General features: G+C 41.5%; 1 protein-coding gene across 5 annotated transcripts in view; it reads left to right on the top strand.

Moving 5' to 3' along the window:
• The window catches only part of LDLRAD3 (low density lipoprotein receptor class A domain containing 3), a 121,447-nt gene that overhangs the window by 90,589 nt on the left and 5,731 nt on the right, over positions 1-25,127 (top strand). For all 5 annotated transcript variants that reach the window (XM_083837388.1, XM_083837385.1, XM_083837387.1 and 2 more), the window contains one exon: positions 24,054-24,399. In XM_083837388.1, coding sequence (XP_083693514.1) covers positions 24,054-24,399 — 346 coding nt within the window. The remainder of the gene's footprint in view (positions 1-24,053; positions 24,400-25,127) is intronic.

Genomic DNA, 25,127 nt, shown 5'->3' with positions numbered 1-25,127 from the left:
TAATGAGAATAGATATTTTTGTCCTCACTTTCCAATGTAGTTTTTCATGGGTTTGTGGTTTGTATTTTTTTGGCTTTTGTTTTGTTCGTTCGTTTAAAGGTTGGTGTGCATTAGAAAGGCAGATTTTAGTTCTTTGAAAGATTGCCTTTATTAAGGCACTTCTCATCAGGAGAATTACCTGTTAGCTCAGATAACGCAGTGCATTAACGATGTATTCACAGGGTTCTTTTTCAAGAACTAAGTTTACGCACATTCAGGGCATCTCTTCTTATAAGTCAATGATATAGAAAGAGCTGATGTTTAGTTTTAAGGTAGTGAGGAAGGGACAAAACACGAAGTAAAACACAAGATATAGCACAGAAGAAGTTGGTACTGAGGTTTTTTTTTTTTTCATTTGATAGGATAGCGATAGGATAGCTTTTGTTTTATTACAGCAGCAGGGGAGGAGTCTCACTGTTACTAATTAACAGCAGAAAGAAGTGTCTGATGTTCCTTAGAAGGCTTTTACTTACAAAGCAATTTCTTTGTTGGTCTCTTGATAATGATCATGTTCATATGGTTTGGGTACATGCTAGCTTCTGTTTCCCTGAAGATAAAATACGCAAGCCCCTTGGAGTTTGAGGGGTGATGCAAAGGCTGTGGAGATACCAGGGGACAAAGACTCATTGCTGCTTCATTTTGTGATGATCTCAAGGCTGTATGCTTGTGACGTTCTTGTCCCCCCTCAACTCCACAAAGATCATCTCGTGTTTGTTGATTGTTTTTCTAATATATATGTGGGAAGAAGCTATTTTGTTTTGGCATTTCCAAAAGTTGTTTGAGTCTGCAAGGATACTTAAAAGGACAATTAAAAGTCTTTTTCCATTCTGAAGACACGTCTGAAGTTTATATGATTCTGTAAGTACTGAAAAAAAAATAATATATAAAACACATCATGTAAAACACATGTAGAACATGTGAGATACGCAGTTCATTAATGTGAATTCCATATGCAGTGCTGCTCATCAAGCCGCTTCTGTTCAATTACTTTGGATAACCAAGTGAAACAGTCCTCAAGTTACCCAAATTTGCCATTGATCATTTTATAAGATACCAGTAATTATTTATTGGATGAATGTGATAGAAGTACAATCTCTACTACTTGAAATCATCAGTTCAGAGATACCAGATGATGGAAGATCCAACAGAAAGGGTCAGGACACCGTGTGAGGTGAAAAGATCATTACCTCAGAGTATCATTTTCTAAATAGAAAAGGCCAAGTGAGAAGAATAGAGGCTGCAACAATTATTAGAATTTATAGTAGTCAATGAACAATAAAGCAGTTATCTATTACTGCGTTTCCGCATGGTAGACACACTTTCAAGTGAATATGATTTACCACAGAGCTTGACTACATATCTCTGTAATACTAAGCTAAGCAAAAATGGCAGCAGTGTGGTCATCAACTCCATGGGGAAGACTGGATGCTGGTGGTGACAGCAGTTGTCTGGGTACTGGTTGTGTGTTGTGTCATACTGGTGGGACACCGTCCTGAGCTGCTCAGGGTCTTGTGGTCTTAGAATTGCCCTTTGCTTGAAAAGCGGTGTATTTTGCAAAGCCTTATACCATGAGACATTTTGGGATTTGCATTACTTGATTTCTTTCAGTGTCTGTAGAGGTGTGGAAGGAGAGAAGAAGGAGAAACAATGCAAAAAAATACATACATTAAAATTTCACTAACGCCAGATAGAGTTGTTATCTTTATAGGCAGACCTGCAGTGTGCAGCAGTACCCCCCCATTTTCATTTCCCTTCAGTCAAATGAGAAGAAATGCCTGCAGTAGCATCCCCTTTGCTTTGAGGGGAAATGTGCCGAGAGGAAGGACCATTACGTTACCTCTCTTGCAAACGCTCTTTTCATGGGCCAGGTGAATTTTCTGTCTTATAGAGAAGAACTGGTTGAATCTTTTACTCATTTTTCCAAAATTAAGTATCAGTCATCTTATGACAAAAACAAGTCTTGGGCATTATGAAATGGAGCTCTGAGGTGAAGGAAAATGGAGCTGTGCAGGTTTGTGTGTGAAGACAGCCTAATAATGCATCACTACTGAATGGTAAGTTAACCTCATCCATATGTGTATATACCGAACCTTAAATAATCAGTTGACATCTCTTGGGTCACTTGATCTCAGCAGGAAGGAAAGAGACTGCTTCCCTTCCATTATCTAGATTGATTTTTGTCAAAGTCTGCCTGTCCTCATACCCCTTTCCTAACTGGAAACTATTAGCTAACCTGTAGGCTATAAGGCTGGCGTCACGTTCAGATGGAGGCTGTCTTATTTTAACAGCACAGTATGTTAATAAGCTTACATTTGCATGAGTCTGAAAAATGAAATGTCCGTCTCACTTCAGGCTTCAGCAAGTGCTCTAAGTTTGATGCCAGTATTGGAGCATGAAGCTCGTACAAAATACTAATCAGTGTGACAGTATTTGTTACGCTGTGAGAACTTGTCAAAGGGGCCTAAGGTTTCTGTTTTGTTGCTGTTGCTTTCAAAAAAACGAAAACCAAACAAACAAAAAAAATGGGGGGGAGGGAATGTGAAGGGAAAAAAAAAAAAGATGTGTAAGTAGTTTAAATTGCTTTGTAGTTGTCACTGAGATGAATTTTCCAAGACGAGTTGCCCTAGGGGAATCAATATTAGGATTACCAAAATGTTAAGGACCTGCTCAGCATAACTTACTCCATTTGAAATGGATAGCAAGTCATCTGGTATTGTTGTAATTAATACTGTGTAAATGAGATTAAAATCAGTATCAGATTAGTGGCTAATGGGAGGCCCCTGATTGGAGCAAGTATGTCTTCAGGGGCAGGGGAGAAATCCTCCGAGCCAGTTCTGCCATGCAAACTCCTTTCTTTGTTCTTTCCCACATTTGCTACCGTGCTTTGTGTCTGTGCCTGAACTTGCAAGCTCTCGTAATCTAGAGCACTGAGTGATACAATTAAAGAGCCCTCCTTGGAGGGGAGTATTTAAAAATTGACTGCTAATCTACACTAGGAAAGATAAACCTGAAACCAGAGAAGGTGGTTGAAATTTGTAGCTATTAAAGAGTAGACGTTACAAAACTTCCTACCTAAGATTGGCGAAATTGGCTTATATTTGTCCTGCTCTCATATCAAGTCCCAGTTCTGTCTGCTTTTTCTCACAGGCTTGCTTTATTGTTCTTTGCTGCTTGCATTCAGGTTGCAGTGCAGCTGGCTGACAGATGAGGGGGAGTTGCATTTGTTTTTCTTTGAACAAACTGTATTAATTAAAATGCCTCCCACCGGGTTTGCCGTTTGCTGTAAGTAGCACATATCATTAGCTTTTAAAAACCAACAGCGTCATAAACTTAAGGCTGGCTTTAGCTTAAACGCTTTCTGATTTAAAATGCACAGCATAACCCCGAGGCAGGACAGTAAACTTGGACCTGGGTGTCCCGCAGAAGAATGTGCGCTTTTGTTGAGGGGGAGGAGGCTGTACTGACTGGAAGGGGGAGGAAGTTGCTTTTTAACCAGCAGAGTAGGTTAATTGTTTGACCAGAGCAAACAGAAGTGAAAATGAGAAAGGAACAGACTGTTAAGACGGCATGGTGTGCCTGTGCCTTTATTACTGCAGAACAGAGTGCCTGGGAGGTTTTCTTCCTGCCAAAAAGATCTCTGTAATAAGGAGCAGGCTTTATCCACGGCCAAGTCGTGGCTTTCAAAGTGTAGGTCTGTGTCCTGTTTCCAGCCTTTCACCCTAGGTTGGAATATCTTTCTAGGCAGGTGAAAGAGCTTGCTTGCCTCTTTCTAGGACATTTTAATGACCAGGAGTTTCCAAGTTACTCGTGCAGTGCAAGGAGGAGCGTGCCAGAGTTGTTCTTGCAGCGTGAGAAACTTTGGGTCCCATGGGAAGAAACGGATTGATTTCTCTGTGGGCCAGGAAGGGGTGGAAGAAAAAATTCAGAAGTAGCTAGTCTGCAATAAGAGATCATGGACATGGAAGCATGTACTGGGTGCTTCAGGAAAAAAATGTCATTAGTTACAGGAGGAAGGCAGAGGCTCGGGCTGTTTCTGTACAACACAGTCTGGGGTAGCGCTTATTGACACGACTCCTTGAACTGTTAAAAATAATTGTGCAGTATACAATGGAAGAATGAGCAGCAGCTTGCCTCTGCTGGAAAAGAAGGCATTTGTATGTAGTATTTAAAATGTTTATCTTACACCAGAAGCCCTAGAACTGAATGTATTGCCATGGCAAACGCCTGCACTTCGTGGCATGCATTCACTGAGTATCAGTAAATAGAAGAGATGAAGTCTGTCTGCTGGGCTTCAGATTAAGGGATGTTTCCCTTAGTTAAGAAAGTGTTGGTCTTGGGTGATGTAATGCAGGATTTTTTTTTTTTTCTACTCAGCCCGCTATAAAAAATGCACTGCATTAGGAAGGATCATTAAAGAAGGATGTGCAGTTCATTAAGTGAAGTACTTCATATCCGGTTAGCAAAGGAACAGAGAGCAACTAGTAAGCAAATGAAGAATTGTATCTGGAGTTTCAGCCAAGAGGCTGCATCAAAGACAAAGTCATAAAGAAAATTTGTTGCTGGTCTTTCCCCCGTTGTTTAGGACTACACTGCTGATAATGGTGGAGACAGCAGGACGAGAAGGACGCTTGTCTTTGCCACCGAGGCCTGGCAAGTAGTTGTTCAAAAACATAAAATAAAAATCTGCATAGGTTAATGCAGACGAGGTATTCTCTTTCTGCTTCCGTTTGGGCAGGGCAAAGCAGTTTGTCATCTGTCTCACACCTCTGTCTGGTGGGGATGCTCCCAGCAGGAGTTTGTTTACCAAAGCCTCCCAAGGTGCAGGACTGACATGCACAAACAGGATTAAATTCCACCTGAAATGGAGCATTTGCATCCACTCGCCTCAAAAAGACCCAGGATAAGCTGCTTTTCCCTTTCATCCACTATCACAGTCAAATCTTTGTCCAAGGGTATGAAACACATTGCTGCCCTCATCCTAAGGTGATTAAAACCAATATGCTTTAGGAGAGAGCTGTTACGTGTATGTCTTCAGGCTATTTGTGTGGAAACACTCTTTTCCTTCCTTTTCCTGCTTTGTAGGAGAGTATTTGAGAGTCTTTGGGCTGGTGAGGGTAAGACAGAGGCAGGATGCTGCAAAGATGGCTGGGGAGGAGGCAGCTCGGTATTCATTCTCTGCCTTAAGTACAGCTTGTGCATTTGTATGTTGCACTGTATAGAAAACCGTAAGCAATCCTTGGGTGAGAGATCAGAATTGGCATCTCCTGCTTCCCAGGTGAACTCTCTAATTGCGAGGCCGCACATTACAGCCCAAGTAGGCTCGATAACTTCGGGGAGATCAAAGAGCATGGATCTGAATTCCTTTGAGCAGTTAAGATCACACAAGCCTGATATCCTTTGCTATCAGGTGCTGGTGAGGGAGAATAGAAAAAAAAAATCTGTGTTAAATGTCGTAATGCTGCCGTTCTCTTAGGGAATTAGCATGCAATGAAGAACAGGTAAAATATCTGTTCTGTACAATGAGCATCAAGTTTAAAGTCTTTGTATAAGATGCCATATTGAAAAGAGGGTGTGCAGCACAGAAGTTCTCATTGATTCCCCCTTCACCTCTACAGATTGTTACTTCTATACTGGTTTAATTATTGTCCTGGGAATGGTCTCCTGCTGCTTACCCTTAAAGCATTATGGTTTAATTACCAAGCACAGAAAACCCCTCCTTTACTGAAGTTTGGCAAATCACTTTCAAAAAGAGGCAGTTTTTTCTATTCTGCAAAACCTGATTTATTGGTTAATATCCCTCAGAGGATGTAGAAAGTGTCATATGTTATGTTCTGTGGGGCTTTGGTTTTTTGTTTTTGTCTAGACAGTGTATTAGAGTAGGGTTATAAAGATACCCAGGAACATCTGCAATTTGTAAATGCAAGAGGACTGTGTTACTAAGTACCTTCTCAGCCGCTGTCTGTTTTCCATGGAATACGTATGGTTTTCTTGAATAAAGGCAAATGCCTGCTGTTATCTACTAAACAGCTTTGGTGTTCAGCTACTCAGGTATCAACAAGCAAGTAAAGGCTTTTGTTGCTTGGGTTCTGCCCAGAACCAGAATCACAGTCTCCATCTGATACAGAGTCTTCTGAGGTTCTTGGTCGCTAATCTTAGTGCAGAAAAAGAAAGCAGATGTACGTAGCTTTGCTTTTACAGAGGACTGGAAATGGGTGAGGTGGGTTTCAGGTTGCCGACAGCCAGCCTGGAAGTCCCTTTCGGGCATAAGGTGAGGAGAGAACAGAACCTTTTGTGATCGTGTTGGGTGTGGTTTTGGTCTCTTCCAAACCCTCAATGCAAACAAAACTCTGCAGAGACTCCGCTCGAGTGACAGCCCTCATTCTGCACGTCTGATGGGGAACACTCCTTTGCACGGATGCTGTGTACCTTGAAAGACTTCTGTCCCTCAGGTGCATCGACTCTCACTTCTGGCTCGAAGCTGTTTCCTAGGTTTCCCCTTCTTTTTTTCTCTTTTCTGTAGCACCTGCCATCCTCTATGAGAGCTCTGGCTGTTTCCCTTGGAGTGATTTGACCCCTGGCTCCGGTGCCAAGGTGGCTGTGTGAAGTGGTTGCTTAGAATAATGAGCCAGAGGAGAAAAATACCAGTCAGACCTGAGGATGTTGAGGGACTTATGACATTGAGCCCACTCCTCTTGAAGTGACAGAGCTCATGCTGAACAGGCCATTTCCCTCTAATGGACCTGTTCATTTATTTCCATCAAGTGTTCAGATGTCATAAATCTCAGGTGTATTTGTATTAAACTTGTTAAACCAGTACTTCTTTGAGAGCGCTGTATTGCTGAGAATGGTATTTCAGCTGTGCCGGAGGGGACAAATTCCTGTTTCCAGCGACTTGCCAAACTGAGGATTTTCCATTAGTCTGAGGTTATCCCGCTAACCTTCACTGGTGTCTCAAGGGGAAACAGGCTCTTTCTAAGCCTCAGCAGCAATTAAATCTGCATACCTACTTGACCGATTTGATATTTAATTAAAGCAGAAGTATTATGGTGGGTAGTTGAGATAAATGACAGTCAACATTTGCAAGACTGACATCTGATTTTTTTTCCTTTTTTTTCCTACGGTTTTAAAAATGAATCTTATTATAGTATGTAGTGTGTACAGTGTGTATAGAGAAATCCTTAGAAAATATGGACTAGCCTGGAATGTCCCTGGCACCTGTTTTCCAAGTTTTGAGTAAGATGTTGAAGTCTCACTAGATGAAAGATGCAGAGTACATAAAAAACGGAAGAATTTCACACCAAACCATTGATTATGTTTTTGTGTGTATATCTGTGTAATGTTATTGCTAACCATTAGCAGATTGAGGAAAAGCTACTTAAGAAAATGTTAGACTTGATTACAAAGCTTTGCAATTTTAAGTGACTTGAAGTATTTAACTACAGGCAGTCCATAAAGGTATTCAACTGAACTTAAATTTTGCATTGCTTTTAAAATTGGACATGGTAAACAAGCAGGGGTTTTTCATCATTGAATTTAATATTATTTGTGGAAGAGAAATTGTTGCTTTCTGGCACTGTACCCGGGTCTAGTTTGTTCAGAACCTCCTGGTTAACAATACACACGTGGATCAAAGGTTCAACAGCTCTTAGGGTACAGAGGCACAGAACAAATAGCATACTCATTTCCTGCACTGGTAAGGGATCCCTGATCATAGCTCTTTACAACACTTACTGAAAGTGTTTTTTTGGCATTCTTGGGCTCTTGACTTTCAATGCTTTTCTTAATTACCTTTTTAATTACTCCCTATCTACCCTGGGAACTCACTATTTGCTCTACACTGAGAAGTTTTAAAACAGGGAATTCTTTTTGGCAATTAAGGTTCCACCTTCCTTATAATAGCAACTCCAGTGACTACAACGTGTGTGTCTCCCTGAAGTGATGAAAATGTGTTTGTCTCTTACTGTAGTCATGGCCCAAGGCTGCTTTAACCATGTGCCCCATCATACAATTTTTTATTGCTCAAGACTTCAGCACTATTGTCACATGCTCTAAGAGGCAGTTTCCAACACAGGAAATGGGATTAAGCGTCTGGGATCTGATTTTTGTTGCAACGAGATCCTGAAACATTCTGGTTTTATTACAACTGAGGTTGCTTGTATCAGTTTTTCTTGATATCTCCTGTATTGACATCATGCTATATCTAAGGTGTTCCTCTTCAGCACTTTGCATCTTCACTCTTGGTAAGTAAGGGAGAAGTCAGCAGTAATGATTCCCTTCTGTCAAGATGGCCCACCCTGTGTATCTTTGCCACAATTTTATTGTGGACAGATCTTTCACCCTGTTGGAGCAAAAGGGATTTTTTCAGAATCGCAGAACTGATAAACCTGTTTTATTCCCTTGATGTGATGATGATGTCTTGTTCAAGGAGCTGTTGCTATGCTATGCAACTTAAGATGAATTTGCTTTCTGATAGAGAACTTCTGCTGTTGCAATTCACCCTCCTCTTGTTCCTGAAAGCCTTGAAAGATTATTAGACAAAATTTACCCGTGGAGTTGAGTTAGGTAAATGGCCTAGAGACTGTGGAGGAGTAAGGAACAAGTGCTTTGTCTGCAAATTTCTCTTGTCCTTTTGAAAGCCTACTAGCTGATTAGACATTGTCAAGTTTTCTTGACAGAAGAAAAAACTTAAATTTGATCAAACCCAGAAAGAAACCCTTTAGAATTAGGCTGATGAAGGTATTTGAAGAAGAGATAGGTTGACTTTTTTGTTGTTTGTTTTTCATTGATGAATTATTTCAATTGGCCAGAAAGTTAATATTGACATTATTAGATAGCAAGGATATGGGTTTAAATGAAATAACCTTGATAATTGGTTGATTCTCACGGGGCTATGTGGTGCAGGAGTGTATTACTGGTCCTGTTTGACCACCAGTTGCGTTATGGAAACCTCTGGAGTCCCCATCTAGGACTTGTGACTTGTGCCTGCTGTTACAACATGGATTTTGTAGACAGCAAGATTTCATGGAGTACAGGGTCCTTCATAAAAGGCATATCCTAAATCAGTACACCACCACATGTACAAATGAAACAGACCACCCCAGCAAATGAGGAGACCCTGTTAAACATTTGCTTATAGCTTTGAAAGACTTAAACTGTTTATGTAAAAATTTGCCACATGGAACATGTGTTCCTAGGCAATTATTTTTCTAGGCGAAGTCAAAAAATTTCAGTCAATTATTTTTCTAGGCCAAGCTGAAATGTGGCTTTCCTATTTGATTCTTCCTTTTCCCCTGCCTCCCAAGAGAAGGAATATTTTCAAATTCTCTTGTTGAACTGGACATCCAAAATCATTAGTTGTCCTTGAAATATTAGGCAGAATGTTTGAACCACATACAAAAAACAAAACCAGCTTTGAGCTTGATGTAAACTAACTATGGCACTGATGGAGTAGCTCGTGTCTCAGGGGATGACGTGCTAATGCATCACATGAGATGGCGAGTGGCAGTGGGCAGGCTGAATATTCTTTGAACAGTGCACAGCTAACAAGCATATAGTAAATATGTATTAAGCTAACAGTCTCTTATTTTAAAAGATAAAATTTGCAGTACTCTATGCTACGTTACTAAAAGCAATTAAAAGAACATTCTGGTGTATGGCACCATCAGAGGTAAAAGCACCAGGCTTACAAGAATGACTTGGTTTGAGAAATTTTAATTTTCAATTAAGCTTGAAAGGACAAAGTGCAAAATTAACTAACTTGCAATTAATTTCAGTAGTAATTATGTAAAAAATTCCAGGCATACAGAAGATGAGAAGCGTGGCATAATTAGTTGTGGAGGATTTTTTACTCCTGTAATTACAGTGATGAATATGCATGAGGCTGTTTGGGGAAGGGAAGCACAGCAAGCAATTGTATTTAATTAAACTTTTAGCTGGCTTAGTTATGGAGGCTGTTCTTTGTTTTAATTCCTTCAAAACGGCTGTGAAACTCCTGAGGCAGGGTAGTTGCACCCCAGAGTGTGAAAATGGCCTTCTAGGATCTGGTTTTCCCATGTAGAGGTCTCCAAGGTCATCTGTCACTTCAAGAGTCATAGGTAACCATTATGTTCTAATTCTCCCGCTCTTGAAACTTGTGTGAAAAGCCCAATCAAGGCAAATTGCACCGTTTTATTGTTTGGGTATTCAGAAAGCTCGGAGAGAATGCTGTAGTGTTGCGCAGGTGAATGCGAGTTCAAGGCACCAGCCTGATCTTTGGGAGCACAAGGAAAGAGTGACTTCACTGTACTCGGTGTTATTGAGATCAGAGTCAGGCCCTTACCCTCCAGGGGTCTTTTTGGTGGGGTCCTTATCTACAGAAATAGAAATTAGCTGAAAGATTAAAGGAAAACGGTTTGGAAAAGGAGAGAGGCATCATGAGGAGCAAGTGTGTGTGTGTTTTTTCCCCCAATACTTCCCAGATGTTTGATATGCTCCACTTAGTCTGGAATCTGATGTGATTTTATTCTTTTTTATTTTCGTTCCTAGTTTGCGTCTAGTCAAGTTTTTAATCTCGTATGTAGACGTGCTAACTCAATCTCTTGTCTTGAATGATGGACGCTTGAGATTACATGATAACATACAACATAGTGCTGGGGTGGACACTACTGAGTTGCTTGAGAATAATTAGGTTTGCTTTAGAGCAAAGCAATAAAACTACCTCTTCTGTGGTAGTAAAGAAAAAGTAAATCTCTATAGAAGTATGTGTGGAGAGAAGGACCTGTGTGATAGAATCTGAGAACTCCTGGTTCTGATCCTGATGCTGAGTTCTGCAGCTTCAGGTAAGTCACTTTATCAGTTGGAGCCTTGCTTTTTAGGCGAGGAGCATATTTGCCTATCTTGTTGCATTGCTATAATGTTTTTGTGATTTCTCTGTAAATACTTGAAGGAAGAGTACTATAAAAGAAATAGCATAGTTATTTGCATATGCACTATCAAGGAGTAGCAAATGTTTGCGTTTCTTACAGTTTGAAATTATATGTCCCAGCTATTACAAAAGCTGCTCCCAAGAAGCTTGTCCCACATGATGTGGTTATTCCCCAGCACATAATTCTATACAGTCACGCCGCTTTTGTTTATACTATAGTCAGGCAACATCATGTCACCTATTTACCCTTCTATCTGTGAAATGTATCGTTAAACTTGTCCTGTATCTATTCCCTCTTGCCCTTGTCACCTTTATTTGTGGTCTGCCCAACAGTCTAAAAATGAGTCACCCAGCTTCATTTTATAACCCATGGCTATTATAAATACTTCAATCATGTCTCCTCTTAATCATCTTTTCTCTAGACCGAATAAATCCTACATTTTTTCTCTTGATATTTAAGCTCTGTTTCCCCATTCATCATCTTTGTTTCTGATGCTGTACTCTCACCAACCTAATTCTGTCTGTCTTCAAATAAGCTGGCCAAAATAGGATGCTACAGTTCAAACGTGGTTTCATTGGGGTTTTGTAGAATCGTGCAACAATACTTTAATATCCTTTGCTTGTGATAAGCCAGTTTTCTATTAACCTTCTTTACCACTGCTATGCATTAGACCAAGAATCTGTCAATAAAAGTTCATTTTCATGTGACACATTAGCTAATTCAGGGCCTTTTAAACTATGCTTAGCTGTACTAATCATTATTATTTGCCTCCAGTCTTTCCATACAGAATGTGAACTGTAAGTATGCTACCAAAAATCTCTTCATTTGTCCTTGTGTACAGTAATTATCTTGACATAGTTATTAATAATTATGATTCCTGCTTCTTAATACAAACGTTAAAATACATTTTTCTTTCTTGCGTTGTACACAGATGCTTTTCATATCTAGAATTGCACAATTTAGTATGACTAGTTCAGTCAGTCAGCCAGGGTCAAAGGGAAGATAAATGTTTCCCCAGTCTCTGTGGAAACAAAAAGCAAGACTTCATCTTCAGTGAGAACAAATCTGGCACTCTCACATTCATTAGGCTGTGTTTGTCAGTGCTGAATAAACAACCTTTCATCAAATGCAGCAATTTTCTTCATTCTGTAATTAAAGATATTTTTTGCTTAATTTATTTATGTGAAAACTTGCTGAAGTGAGACCAAAATTTTTATAATGCATATTTCACAAAGAGGAATGAAGGTTCTGGAGAAAGTCCCGAGTACTATAATATCTTGATTTACTGTCTGAAATATTATACTGGATTCATCTACAAAGGAAAGATATCCAAGTTTCCTTTGCACATGAAAGGAGGAGATGAGCTCCTTCTTCCTTTATTAATGCGTGGTTAGCCTGGAAGGCTTGTACAATTTATAGGTTTGTCAATGAAGTATGAACTTCTACTGAACTTGGCAGTAGGATGAGATCATGCAACAAATTAAATAAAATTATTTAAGAGGAGATCCGTGGTCATTGTTAGAGGTTTTTTTCAGTCGTTTTTTCTGTTTCTCTCAAGACGGACTTGGCGAAACTAGTGCTGGCTTGTCAGCTTACTTGGAAAAATAACCCAAATTTGGGTCTTGTGGGGTGTTGTGGGATATTTAGTTGGCAGGGTCTGTTGTTTTTTGGACTGCAGGCTAGCATATATATTCAGGACTATCTAAGGTCTCAGGGGACCTCCAGAGAGGCATCTTGACCATCGTTGGCTGAACTGAAGTCATCTTTATCTCCATTATTCTTGGCACACGTATCTGCCATGTTCCAAAGGTCTCCGGTGATGCAGGTGTGGAGTCTCTGGAGGCGATCTATTCTAGTGCTTGATTTTCTATCCTTGCCACTTAGAAAGCTGCCTCTGACACCGAGCTACCCGTGCGGCTTAGGAAGTTGATAGGAGGTTGCTGTGGGGCTTTGCCTTTTGGGGTAGGTGGCTCAGCTTCAACCTGGCTTGACTGAAAGCTGTAGGATTTTTGATATTCTGTAGAAAAGCTTTGGAAAACTCTCCTAAGGACATAAAGGGATGTTACTCCACATGAGAAAACCACAAGAACAGGCAGGGTAACCAGAAATCAGAGCACAAGGCATGGAGGCATGTGGTGGTATTACAGCTACTCCAGCTCAAACACAAGGTAGCAGCTCTAATCAGTAAGATGTATGAAATAAAGATGTGATCTCTCTTTTTCTTCATTCGGAACACTTTCCTGCAGCTTTTGAAGGCACTGAGTTTATATTGTTAAATCAGGTATCGTTTCGATTTTCTCTCTCATTTCAAACCCAAACCAAAATGCTTCTGTATTTGAAAATATTAAGGTTAATTCCCATGTTTTCTTCAGCCTGAACAAGCCTGATTCTTGCAACCTTTCATGGTAGACAGCGTCTTCAGGACACGCTGTTCTCCACCAAACTCTGTTTTCTTGTTGGTCTTTGTTGGTTTTGTTTGTTTGAAGTGCGATGTCCTGAGCTTGCTAAATCCTCCAGCAGAGACACCCTGTGAGAGCTGAGCAGTGTTGGGGTTGCATATTTCATCGCCAATTAACACCGTGTTCTCTGCTGACACCTGACTACATCTGCCCCAGACCATTTCAGCTATTTTCAGATCGTTCTGAATTTTAATCTTGTCGAGCTTTGTTAGCATTGCCTAACAGTGAACTGAGTAAGTGTGTTCTCTCCGCTTTGTCATTCAGGTACTTACCGAACAGCAGCAGGTTGAGAATAGAGCCCCTTGGGCCCCTCCGAAATGCTTTCTGGTTTGTAGTGAGCCACTGGCAACCACAGCCTTTGAATGGTCCCCTCCCACTCCCTATTTTCACTGTCACATTTTCTGATCAAGTGAGATTTTAGCAGATGATGAAAAGCACAAGTTTATCTTCTTCTTCCTGGTGTTAATGCCTTCCAGATGCTCATTGATGTCCCATTTGTACGCTCTCACTTTCAAAGGCAGTTTTTTCTGTTTTTTTTTTTCCCACCTTGCTTCATTTGCTTCTCTCTTTTTCTTTCTTTGATTCTATTTTTTTCTTTTTTCTTCACTTCTTTTTTTCTCTTCTTTTTTTTAGACTTTGCTGTCTGTTCTGTGACTTGGAAAGCCAAACCATACTATACAATAACTGCTGTCACAACCAATTGTTGTCATCTTTGCTGTTGCTTTTTAGGCATTATTTCTTTTTTTATAATCTTAAAGGAAAGATTTTGATTTTGATTTGCAACCAAGTATGACATTTGTTGAGACCTTTTTAGAGGTCCACCTGGAAGACAGTGATGCTTGTAAGGAAGCACTGGTTATAGAACAATTGGGATGCAAAGTTGGGATGGCTCCGAAGCGCAGCATCCTGTCATGCAGCTTCACACAGGTGCTTTCTCTGGCGGAACCAAGCGCTGAGCTCTGTCTTGGTATGAACCATCTGCCCAAATGCACTCTGTTGCTGAGATCTTGCTTTCCTCTCCGGCAGGCAGAGGCCAGCCAGGGTGGCCTGCAGGGCTCTAGCTGGAGTGGTTTTGCTGCTGTTTTTTTCTGTTGCATCCCAGACGCAGTCAGTGGAGGGGTGTTGGGTAGGTACGAGTGGGTGATGTATAGTGTGTTGGGACGGCGTCTAGGTGACCTAACAGGTCTTGTCCGTCTGTGCTTTCTGCTTTGATTTTTCCTCAAGGTCACATCCTGCTAACAGTTCCTAAATTGTTAGGACATGTTGTCGTGGTTTTACAGCTCAGCACCACACAGCTGCTCTCTCACACTCCCCAAGTGGGACGGGGGAGAGAATCGGAAAGGTAAAAGCGTGAGAACTCATGGGTAGAGATAATGACAGCTTATTTGGTAAAGCAAAAGCCACACGCGCAAGCAAAGCCATCCCAGGAATTCATTCACCACTGCCCATCGGCAGGCAGGTGTTCGGCCACGTCCAGGGAAGCAGGGATTGTCACATGGAACGGTTTCTTGGGCGGACAAACGCCATCACTCTGAACATCCCCCCTTGCTCCTCCTTTACCCCAGCTGTTATTGCTGGGCATGACATCCCATGGTGTGGGACATCCCTTCGGCCAGTGTGGGTCAGCTGTCCTGGCTCTGTGCCCTCCCAGCTCCTGGGGCACCCCCAGCCTGCCCACTGGCAGGGCAGCACAAGGAGGTGGAGAGGTCTCGGCTCTGTGCAGGCACTGCTCTGCAGCAACTGAAAAGTGAGTGAGTTACCACCACTGTTTTCATCAAAAATCCAACACAACATCGTGTGAGCCACTGCGAAGAAAATTAACTCTGTCCCAGCTAAAACTACGACAGCTGCGTAGACTGCTTATCTGTTAACATTTCTTCCTCTTCACAATTCTAGCAAAAAATAGGATTCATAATAGTAATATCTGAAACAGAGCGCATGGACTTCATACTAGCAGTTTTTCAGAAAGTAGATCCTTTAAAGCAGTCCTTGCAGGATTAGACTAAATTTAAAAGCTGATTAAAAAACTTAGTTTGCAGTGTATCTAAATCACACTTAAGCTAGCAATATTCCTTGCGAAGTACAGCTGACTCTGCAGGCTCCATAAACCCTGCACCACGTCTCTTCAAGCCTTATTATCCCTCTTACACACCAGCTGTCCATACCACTAATACAGCATCTAGGAAGAAGTTGATGTGCACATTCTCGCTGAACAGTGTGCCTCTCTTCTTACCAACCTCCGGTATAAACTCTGTAAAATGCAATTCATCTGCCTCTCCTGCGCAGCATCCCACATTCAGCTTTTTCCAGGCATTTTATTGAAATAACACGCATTTTTTTGTAGGCATGTAGATTTAGATTATCCATGATAGCAGTATCAGCTTTGCAACATGGTATAACTAAGCTTCAGGGTCAATAGATGATGAAAATGCAAACGTTTAATCTGTTGATTTTCATCTTAATTAATTGAATTTTTGTTTTGATGTGTTCTGTTGTTTTTTTCTTTCTAGATGCTAAAACGATTGCAATGAATGTTAGCTGAGCGTTTCACGGAAGCTTAGATTCCAAACTCTCAGGGTCAGACTGGAGTAGGAAAGGCAAGCTCACCCATGGCCTTTGATAAATCTATTTTCCTTCATTCTTTTGACTTGAAACTGCTTAAGACCTTTCAAAATTAATCTAGGTAGTGCGTGCTACTGTGCTGGCAGGGAGCAGAGTTGATGCAACGTCCAGGCTCTTACCAACCTCAGGCTTCTGTTACACCAATTAACCTTTATAGAAGGCAGGACTGTGCACTTACGCATAAATTTGCCAGTGTTCCCAAAGATATGACAAGTGAATTTTCTACTAAATATCTTTGTTTAGTTAAAGAAGTAAAGACGAACCTGATGTTGGAGACTAACTTTGAGTTCCCTTTGGTCTTGCTGTTTGAATTCCACAACTCTGTTAACTTTTCCATTGAAACATTATTTTCCTTGATTTTTTTTCTTGTTTTTATGCTATTTTTAATCTAAAATATTTTAGAGCGTAGGTGATTATGGATATTGCCTCTCAAGAACCTTGGTGACCTCCTACCTATGTCACCTTGCTGAGGTTTGGTGGGGAGGGCGTCCTGGAGACACCTCTTACACAGGTGACATAATTTTGTTCCAGCTGTGGGACCAAGTACTTACTGTTCCGTTATTTCCAACATTAACTTTTAAGACTATACAACACTGCTCATTAATTGCACACAGTGGATTACATAGATAATCCAGATAATCAGAATCTGGACTCTCTGTGCAGCTGGGGAATGCTGCTTGTGACTTGCATGAGGCAAGACTGGAACATCTCCTGGGAGATGAGGGGGGAGGAGCAGGCTGTGGCACAGGACCATTGGCTCTTATTTCTGGTTTGGATGCAGTGCTTGTACTGGGGCTAGTACCTGGGATGCTACTGGTTGTCACAGGTCTTGACAAGAGCCCGTTTGTCATACAAAGAGAGTACAGTTTTTCTTTGAAGCACTTTTTATTTGGTTACCTTGGGCCACCGTTAGCATGCATTTCAGAAGAGCCTTCGATGTAGTGGTGCCGTTTGAGATTTTCATTCTCTAGAAGTGGTTTAACCAGGTGGCTGGGAGGGGGACAATAACAGTGGAAGCCCCTTGAGCTTTCAGTGCATCAGGCTCTTGCTGAGGGGCATCTTTCTGTCATAAAACGTTGTTAAGAGAAACGTACAGTAACAAACTCCTTGCCATTCTCCTCGATTTTGATATCCCCTTTTCAAAAGAGAAAAAGGAAGCCAACAGAAGCAACTAAACCCCTCTACCTAGAGAGGAGGACTTTGGTAGGAGAACCTTCATCCCTTTTGTGTTCTTTCCCCGCTTTTATGCAGTTTCTATTCTGACTGTGAATTAATAATCAAATTACACCAGCCTTTTGGACTGATATGTCCAGAAAGTGCTGCTTAGATCAATGTCAGTGATCCTGAATTGCATTCTAGTAACACTTTTTTCCTCCTTGGCTTCCATCCAGGTGCCGAGCCTGGCCCTTTTGTTTCCATGCTCAATGGCACGTTTTGGCTTTGCAGGTTTTTACACTGCTGTCAAGTTAATTTTAGAACTTTAGTTGCCATGGCTACTGCTAAGTATTTCTTAGTTCTCTACTTATTTGCTCAGTTTGCTGTTTTTTCTTTTTTTTTTTTCTTTTTCTTTTAATGTTTAAACTGCAATGTGTGAAGTGCAATGGAATAATTATCCAACCCTGCAGAAGATAAAAAGGAGGGTATGTGAGAGGTGAGGCTCTTGATCTGCAGACTGATGACTCAGCTGCTCTTTCGGCAGCTGCACAGACTTGAAAGCGCTGCTCCTCTAGTACGTGGTCAGGATGAGGGGGTTAGGTCTGGGGGGGAAGGCATGGGTAACGTACTCATTCTGATGCACTGAATGAGATGTGCTGAGACTGCTGCTGATTTTGCTGACTAATGCTGTCTGGAGGTTCATCTGTGTTTCTCTGGCTAGTTGTATGTGTGTCCGTATGTGTTTGTGTGTCTGTCTTAGGCATGGCCTTAAACTCTGCTGGATAATGGCCATCATCTTGCTCAGAGCCGGGACAGTACATAATGCAGGGAAATCCTCTTTCATTACTAGAGCTTCAAGGTGCTACACTGATACCAATAATGCTTAAAAAAAAAAAAAGTATGGATGGATAAGAAGCTTTCTATATCAAGATGTCCTGCTCTGTTTCGGTACTCAAGGTCATGAATGTCTTTTCAGGCATCCGAAAGAATAGGCAAAGATGGAGCACGCAGTGCTATTTAGACTTCTGAGCAATATTTGAGATACTTATGCTGTTGTGGAAGGTGTAGTTCTTGTCAGTACAGAAGGTCTCGGAAGAAGGTCCTGAGAGCCCGTCTACAGACCAGGAGCTGTGGGGCAGTCTGCAGGGTGGTGGATCAAGACAGCACAAAACAGCCCGTCTGTGCATCGCTTTTGTCCCCTCGGAAAGGAACAGCAGTGCAGAGGGGCAGTAACATCTAGATTTTGCATGCACTTGTTATCGCTGTATCCAGCATTTCTCAAACATCATGGTCAGCACAGGGTGAAGCACAGAACAGCCTGGGGCCCTTTCAGGCCAGGACATCTGTGCAGCTCAGTGTTGTCTGGATGTGAAGCCATCGCTCTTGTAGCTGGAAGGAATCAGGGGTTTCAATCTGCTCATTTCCTAGAAATCTTCTGCACTTGCCAAGTACCTAATAAGGTGTAATCATACCATATTATTTTGGCCAATACCCATAGCTACCGTCTGTTTAGCATGTGTAACACCTCTATTAACAAATCTCTCCTCTGTGCCTGAAACAGAGAAAGCCAAAGCAGGACAGGAATGCTCCTCCTTCAGTGCAGTTGAAAACAAATCCTTCTCTCAGGTGTCTAAGGGAAGTATGAAGCTGTTTGGGGGAGGGAGAACAAATGATAACTGAGTATGAAACTGCCTGGAGTCAAGGGCCTGTGCTGTCTGGATTAGGTTGTATTTGTAGCTTGGAAAAGGACAGTCGGGAGAGTTAAAAAATAAATAACAAGGTTAGAAAGGTCATCACTTGAACAAAGAATATTTTGAAAGTCCAGTGCGCAAGATCTATTTAAGGCTTGTTTTAGTGGGACATAAAGTCATCAAAGATGAGAAATTTAAGGTTTGGAGACTTAGCTGGACGCCCTAGGAACTACTGCAGTACAAAAAGTAAATACAGGGTGGAGGCTCTGCCCGTCTGTGTTTGATTTTTGTCGTCTTTAACCTTCCAAGCTGCAGATCAGCTCTTTAACCAGTTGGAATTTAAATGTGTTGTTACAGTAGCGTCTTTGTCGGAGATGGACCGTGACTTGTGTTCATTAAGGCTACAGATGTCGGCTCAGATTATGTATTTCAAAAGCTTTTTCTCTGATGAACTGTGAAAAGCCAGGCTTGAGCAGCGAATTGCGAAAGATAAAATAATAGCCCCTCATCCCAGTGTCTGGCAGACTTAATGCAGTTACTCAGATCTTTTTAAAAACTTTGAGACAGCAAATTTGTTCACAGTCAATAAGATAGCCCTCTGAGCACAACCCGTTATGTTTCCTTTATCACTCTTTTCCTAAATTATTCACAAAGGTTTTTACACTCCCAAAATCTCCAGTCTGCAAATTCAGCATTTCCCAGGTAATAAGGTTTAATAGGCATAAGTGGCATTGATAAACTGTTTATACGTGGTGTGATTAGAAAACATAGATCTTCTTCAGGGAAAAAAACATGAAAGAATAAATACTCCATGAATTTAAGCTAAATTAGACTGCCTGCTCACCTTTTTTTTTTTTTTTGGTGAATTTGCATTTAATAGAAGAGCAGACAAAACTTTTAAAACCTGCCTGGATAATACCTGCTGCTTCTGGGAGAAGATGACTGAATTACCAAGAAATTCAGTTCAGTGACTTCTGTGATGTGTAAACATTTGCTGAAAGTTACTGGAGCAGAACGAAAGGGTTGCAGCTTTTTCTTTCTGAAGTAGTACTGCATGTCCAGCTAAAATTTCTCAGGTGTTGTATCTCACCTTCTCCCTGTAAGGCACACAAAATGCGTACAGCTTCATAAAGCAGTCTCAGCTTCCCATCATTCCCTTCCACACCCCTGTGTACTCTCATGACTCCGCAGCGAACTGGGATGAGACATCTTCGGAAGCAGCTGTTTGCACCCCGTTTTCTCTTTGCGCAAAGCTTTCTCCTCACATTCAAAGGCATTGTCAAGACAAAGCAGTAAGAGGAAAGGGAGCATTATTCTGCATGTTAGAGGTACGGAAGAGCTTAGGCACTGCAAGGGCATGGGAGAACATGTTGAATCGTCAATAAGTTACTCATTTCAACAGGATCAGGTAATAGAAGAAAAAGCATGTTCTAAATGTTTCTTGTAGTCAAAACTGTCTCATAGTTCTGCTACTTCTAGGTGCCATATAGATTAGTTGTCTTTCTGGAACATTATTTTGGAAGGAGACCGTTAAGAGAAGTTAATTTCTTTTCTTTGCATGGCAAGTGTTTTCTCTAGGACTGCAAGTCAAGCACTGATGACAGGCTCAGGTAACGTTACTTTCATCTTTTACAGTTTTGCATTTAATGATTTTGCTAGGGAAAAAGGAGAAGCTGAGACATAAATTGGTCTTGGTTTAAACTGCACCACAATGGAAGTGGAATACCCTTGGACTTGTGACTGTCTTTTGCTAAGAGACTTTGGGATTTTGTATTTTCAGCCAGAAAACTCACCTCCAAGGCAAGAATAAGCTTGTTTGTGTGGTGGAAGAAGAAGGTATTTCAGTGTTGTTAGACGAATCTTCCTAGGCAGAGCTCTGTTTCTGGGGTACGGTGCACTCTGTGGGTATAGAGGCTGCTTATTTAGGGAGCTGGATTATTTGCGTGGGGAGATAACATCTCTAGCAAAGTACTCGGCACTGCCCAGGGCTCAAGAAAGAGCACTTGACAGATGCAGCCTGATTTTTTCCCTCTTCAGAGGCTATATCTGTACTCCTCAGTGCAGCATCATGTTAGACATGCACAAACTGGTACTCTCTGAACTGATGGAGATGCTAATTTAGATCCCAAAAGCAATACCAGCAGTACAAACAAAGGCTTTGCCAGGTAGCGCTCTTCCAAGCCACACCGTCTTGGCTGTGCTTGTGGTTTAGAGAGATCTACACTGCCCTGTGTTCCCTTGGGTACACGTGCCCTTAGATTGCTCTTGTTCTCAAAGATATGGTGAGTTAAGTGGGAATACGAGCCATAAATCTAAAAACCTGAAAAGGAATAGATCATTAGTGGCAAACAACTGATTAGCCACAGTAATTCCAGAGATCCAAAACTGTACGTTAAGTGCAAACCTACCCCAAATCTTTGTAAGATAGGTAGGTTACCGTTGTGTGAAAAGGGCAGTAAAACCAGATAAAACAAATGTGGTTTTTATTTTTTCTTCAGATTGTCCTAAAGCTGTTATGAGATCCCTCTTTAAGACATCTGGCTTTTGGCAAAATCTCTTTGGATCTATGGAAGCTTTTCATGCGGGACCTAGAAGACACTATCCTAAACAGACAGATAACCCTAAGAGTTTTGAAAATAAGTTGACATATAATTCACTGCTCACATTTTTCTTCCCTTTTAATAAGATGGTGATTATAAAGAGAAGGGGCTGTGTTGCTGCAGAGTGATCCCATGGTAACTAATTAGGTCTCATCAAGTCTGCAAAGGCATCCTGTTCTCAATCCTATGCCAGTGCACCGTAACTAGTGAGCCAAGCTGAATGGAAGTCTTGTGGCATTTTACTGGGATGTCAGAATATATTTACCTTCCTTGCGCCGAAGAATCGCAGGCAGCGGTATTCATCCATGGATCAGTCCTTGCAAATAAACTTGTTGGTGTCTTCATAAAGCTGATCCCTACGCTGGCCCTTGTCTGTGTTATGTGACAAGCGTTCATTACTCAGCTGGTGAATTTAGGCAGCGTATCAGGGAAGCCCTAGCAGTATGTGATGAGCTGTAATTAAATTTCCTAGTGCATGTACACTCCTTTCTTCCCTTCTGCCCCGACGTACATTCTTCATGCAGACTTTGTTCACTTTGCTGTGTGAGGGCAGAGCCCTCGTGTTGTGCGGTAACGATGACTTCTGCTCTCTTTCCAGCACTGTTGTGTGGGGAAATAAATTTATGGTGTGACACTAGATATCATGAAAACTGGGATGATTCTGTGGTGAAATGTGGCTTGCAGCTGGCCCGCAGAGCAGCTCTGCGGTTAGCGTGGCGTCATCAGTAAGACACGTCTATACAGAGCAGTAGTTTTCTGTGTAGTCAGTAACTGGACCAATAATCGTGCTCTCTCAGTTCTGGTAAATTCTTTCTTGCCCTTCTCATCCCTTCTTACTAAAAGCTCTTCTATTCTGCCAGGTACGTTGTGTATATACTTCATTATTTTGTTGCTGGAGAACTTTGTAAGTGGCTCAGTTGCAATTGTGAGTGACCAAGAAGTGTTTTCAGTTGATAGGTGAAAGAAAGGAAAAATCATATATTAAGATTTACTGTCCTAGCCTTCTGCTGTAGGGAATGAGAAATTTGGATAGATGGTCCTCTTGTGTGGATTTTGGAGGGTCAAGGGGTTGGGATTTCTTTTTTGTTTCTATTCAGCCTCATGTTTTTGCTTGATTGAGGAAGGTGAACATCTTGTGTCAGAATAACATTTTTATTTTTGTGACTGTAAGGAGTTACAGCCTCCACAGACGTGGAAATCCTCCAAAAAGAGAAGGTGATACTTAAATGCTGTTTGACTTTGTCAGCAGGGTGCTGAAATGGAGTCAGGAGAATGTGGCTGCTGGATCTGGCACTGATCTGAAGTGTGACAATCGCATCAGTGTGTCTGTGTCATTTTGCTTCTCTGAGTCTCTTTCCTCCTTTGCATTTTGTTGGCTTTCTTATTTTTTTTTTCCTCCTGAGATTTACATGCAGTTCAAGATCCGTGCGGATGTTGTCCACAGTCAGTCCATTACCTTTTATTTCTCTGGGCCCAGAGCCTGGGTAGAAATTCCTTCTCCTGTGTCGTGACTCTGAACAGACCCTATTTTAACTTTTTATAATACTTGGTAACTTTGCTGATTCCGCAGTGCTTCCTGCACGTAAAGCGTTGACTGTGTGGTGTGTGAAGTACCTCTTCTGGTCTGGTCTTAGTATCTCCTCTCATCATCAATCTTCCTTCTACCGCTGCTGTTTGTGGCCACGCTTCTGCTCCCTGGCACTCACTCACCTTTTCCAGCCTTTCTGCGGACCATTTCCATGTCAAATTGAAGCTCACTTGCGTGATCTGTCACGGCCTCAGCCCTGATCATGTTTGACTTTTCCTCATTTTGTTATACCCTAACCCATCTTTTTAATTTGTTTGTTTTTACCGTTCATTTCCTAGACTGCACGCTTTGATTTTAAGCTTTCACACCTTTTATTGGTATCACATCTTACCAGGCTGACATCACTGTTTTTGTCTGCAGTTCCAACATCCCTTCTTCTGTTGCATTTCTTCCAGCAGGAGGTCTGCTGATCGCAAACATCCAAATAAGCACACTTACCTGAGCACCTAGTTGTATTTTCTCTAGTATTTGTTTTGTACTGCTAGATCTCCGGGGCAGAGGGTGTAGTTCCTAAATTTTTTTATAAACTCCATGTAAGCTTCAACTGCACTGCACGTTATCACTAAAACTAAAGATCTCTGATTCTAGTAAGCTTTGCAAGGTATAGAGAGCTAAGGTAGTGTGCTTGTGTCTCAGAAGTGGATGTTCTAACCTGTGGAAGAATAGTTATGATTGATAGGTAGGGCTGTGGGAGATATTCTCAAGATGGTGCGTGTTTCATACAGGTGTGTATTTTCCTGTTCTTCCGTTTCTCTCTCCCTGTTAATTTGTCTGCAGGCACTTAATGTGAGTGAGGATGGATCGAGTGATGGTCATCCAATCTCTGAATTGTATGCGTGTGGTTTTAATATGCTAATTTTCTTTCCATCCAGGAAAAAAAAAAAAGGAAAACTTGCTTCGTCATACAGCATGCTAATGGAAAGCGCAGTGTAGGCTGAAGAACACAATTTTATAGTGAAACTTATCTCAGGCTTCCTTCTCCTTTTGTCTTGCAGAGGCAGGCAGCGGACAAGATTACGTGACCTCAGAAAATCAACTCCTCTACTACCCTAGTATTACGTACGCTATCATTGGCAGCTCCGTCATTTTTGTACTCGTGGTGGCCTTTCTTGCCTTAGTCCTGCATCACCAGCGAAAACGCAACAATCTCATGACCCTGCCGGTGCACCGACTGCAGCACCCCGTCCTGCTGTCCCGGCTGGTGGTCCTCGATCACCCGCACCACTGCAGCGTCACTTACAACGTCAACAATGGGATCCAGTACATGTCCAACCAGGCCTACCACAGGCCAGTGGATCTGGACTCTCCACCATCCTATTCAGAGGCTGTGCTAGACCAAAGGTATGTACGGGAGCTGATTCTGCTCTCACCAGTTTCACACTGCTGGTTGCAGCTCTGTGAATGTGTACTTCTGCTTCTTGTTTAACCTTATTATTCCTTTTGATGGAGGTACTGTGTTGCTATTCCGTCAGGTCCCCTTGCTCTTATTAGTATTACAGGCATATAAGGCAGACTTAGGTCATGCTCTCTCTGCACATGCAGTTGAGCACTGCAGGAAAATGCAAAAAAAAATGTATCGCTTCTCTCACAGAAACATCCTGTGCTGGTCTGGAATCAAAATATGAAAACTGAATTTGGATTTTTGCCAAAAGCCAGCTAGGCTGTAAGACATATTATTAAAAAGGAAAAAAAAAATGATGCTGGAGATAAGTGATAAGTATATGAAGTTGAGATCTGCATTTGGCATCAAGAAACTGTGTTGTCCCTCTGCTCTGTACCACTTCCCTTTTCACCCACAGAAGTACTCTCAAATAGAAAGCTCTATTCTTATTTTAAGTAGCTGTAAGTGCTTTGAAGTTTTGTGGGTGTGTTACTTTTTGTAGTGGTGATACTGGTTTTATTTGTAGGTCATTAACCTTTGTTTTAACCCTATCTGTAAATCGTTTCCAAAGAAAACTGCTGAACTGATGTCCTTGGTGCATAAAAAGGGCATGGTATGGATGATCCAGATCGTTCACTTGCACTCTGTCGGCATTCTTTAGTGCAAACTCTGGGATCTGGGAATGATA

The sequence above is a fragment of the Anser anser genome, assembly GCF_964211835.1.
Source record: "Anser anser genome assembly, chromosome: 5".
Taxonomy (NCBI): Eukaryota; Metazoa; Chordata; class Aves; order Anseriformes; family Anatidae; genus Anser; species Anser anser.
This window is presented reverse-complemented; position numbering and strand designations above follow the sequence as displayed.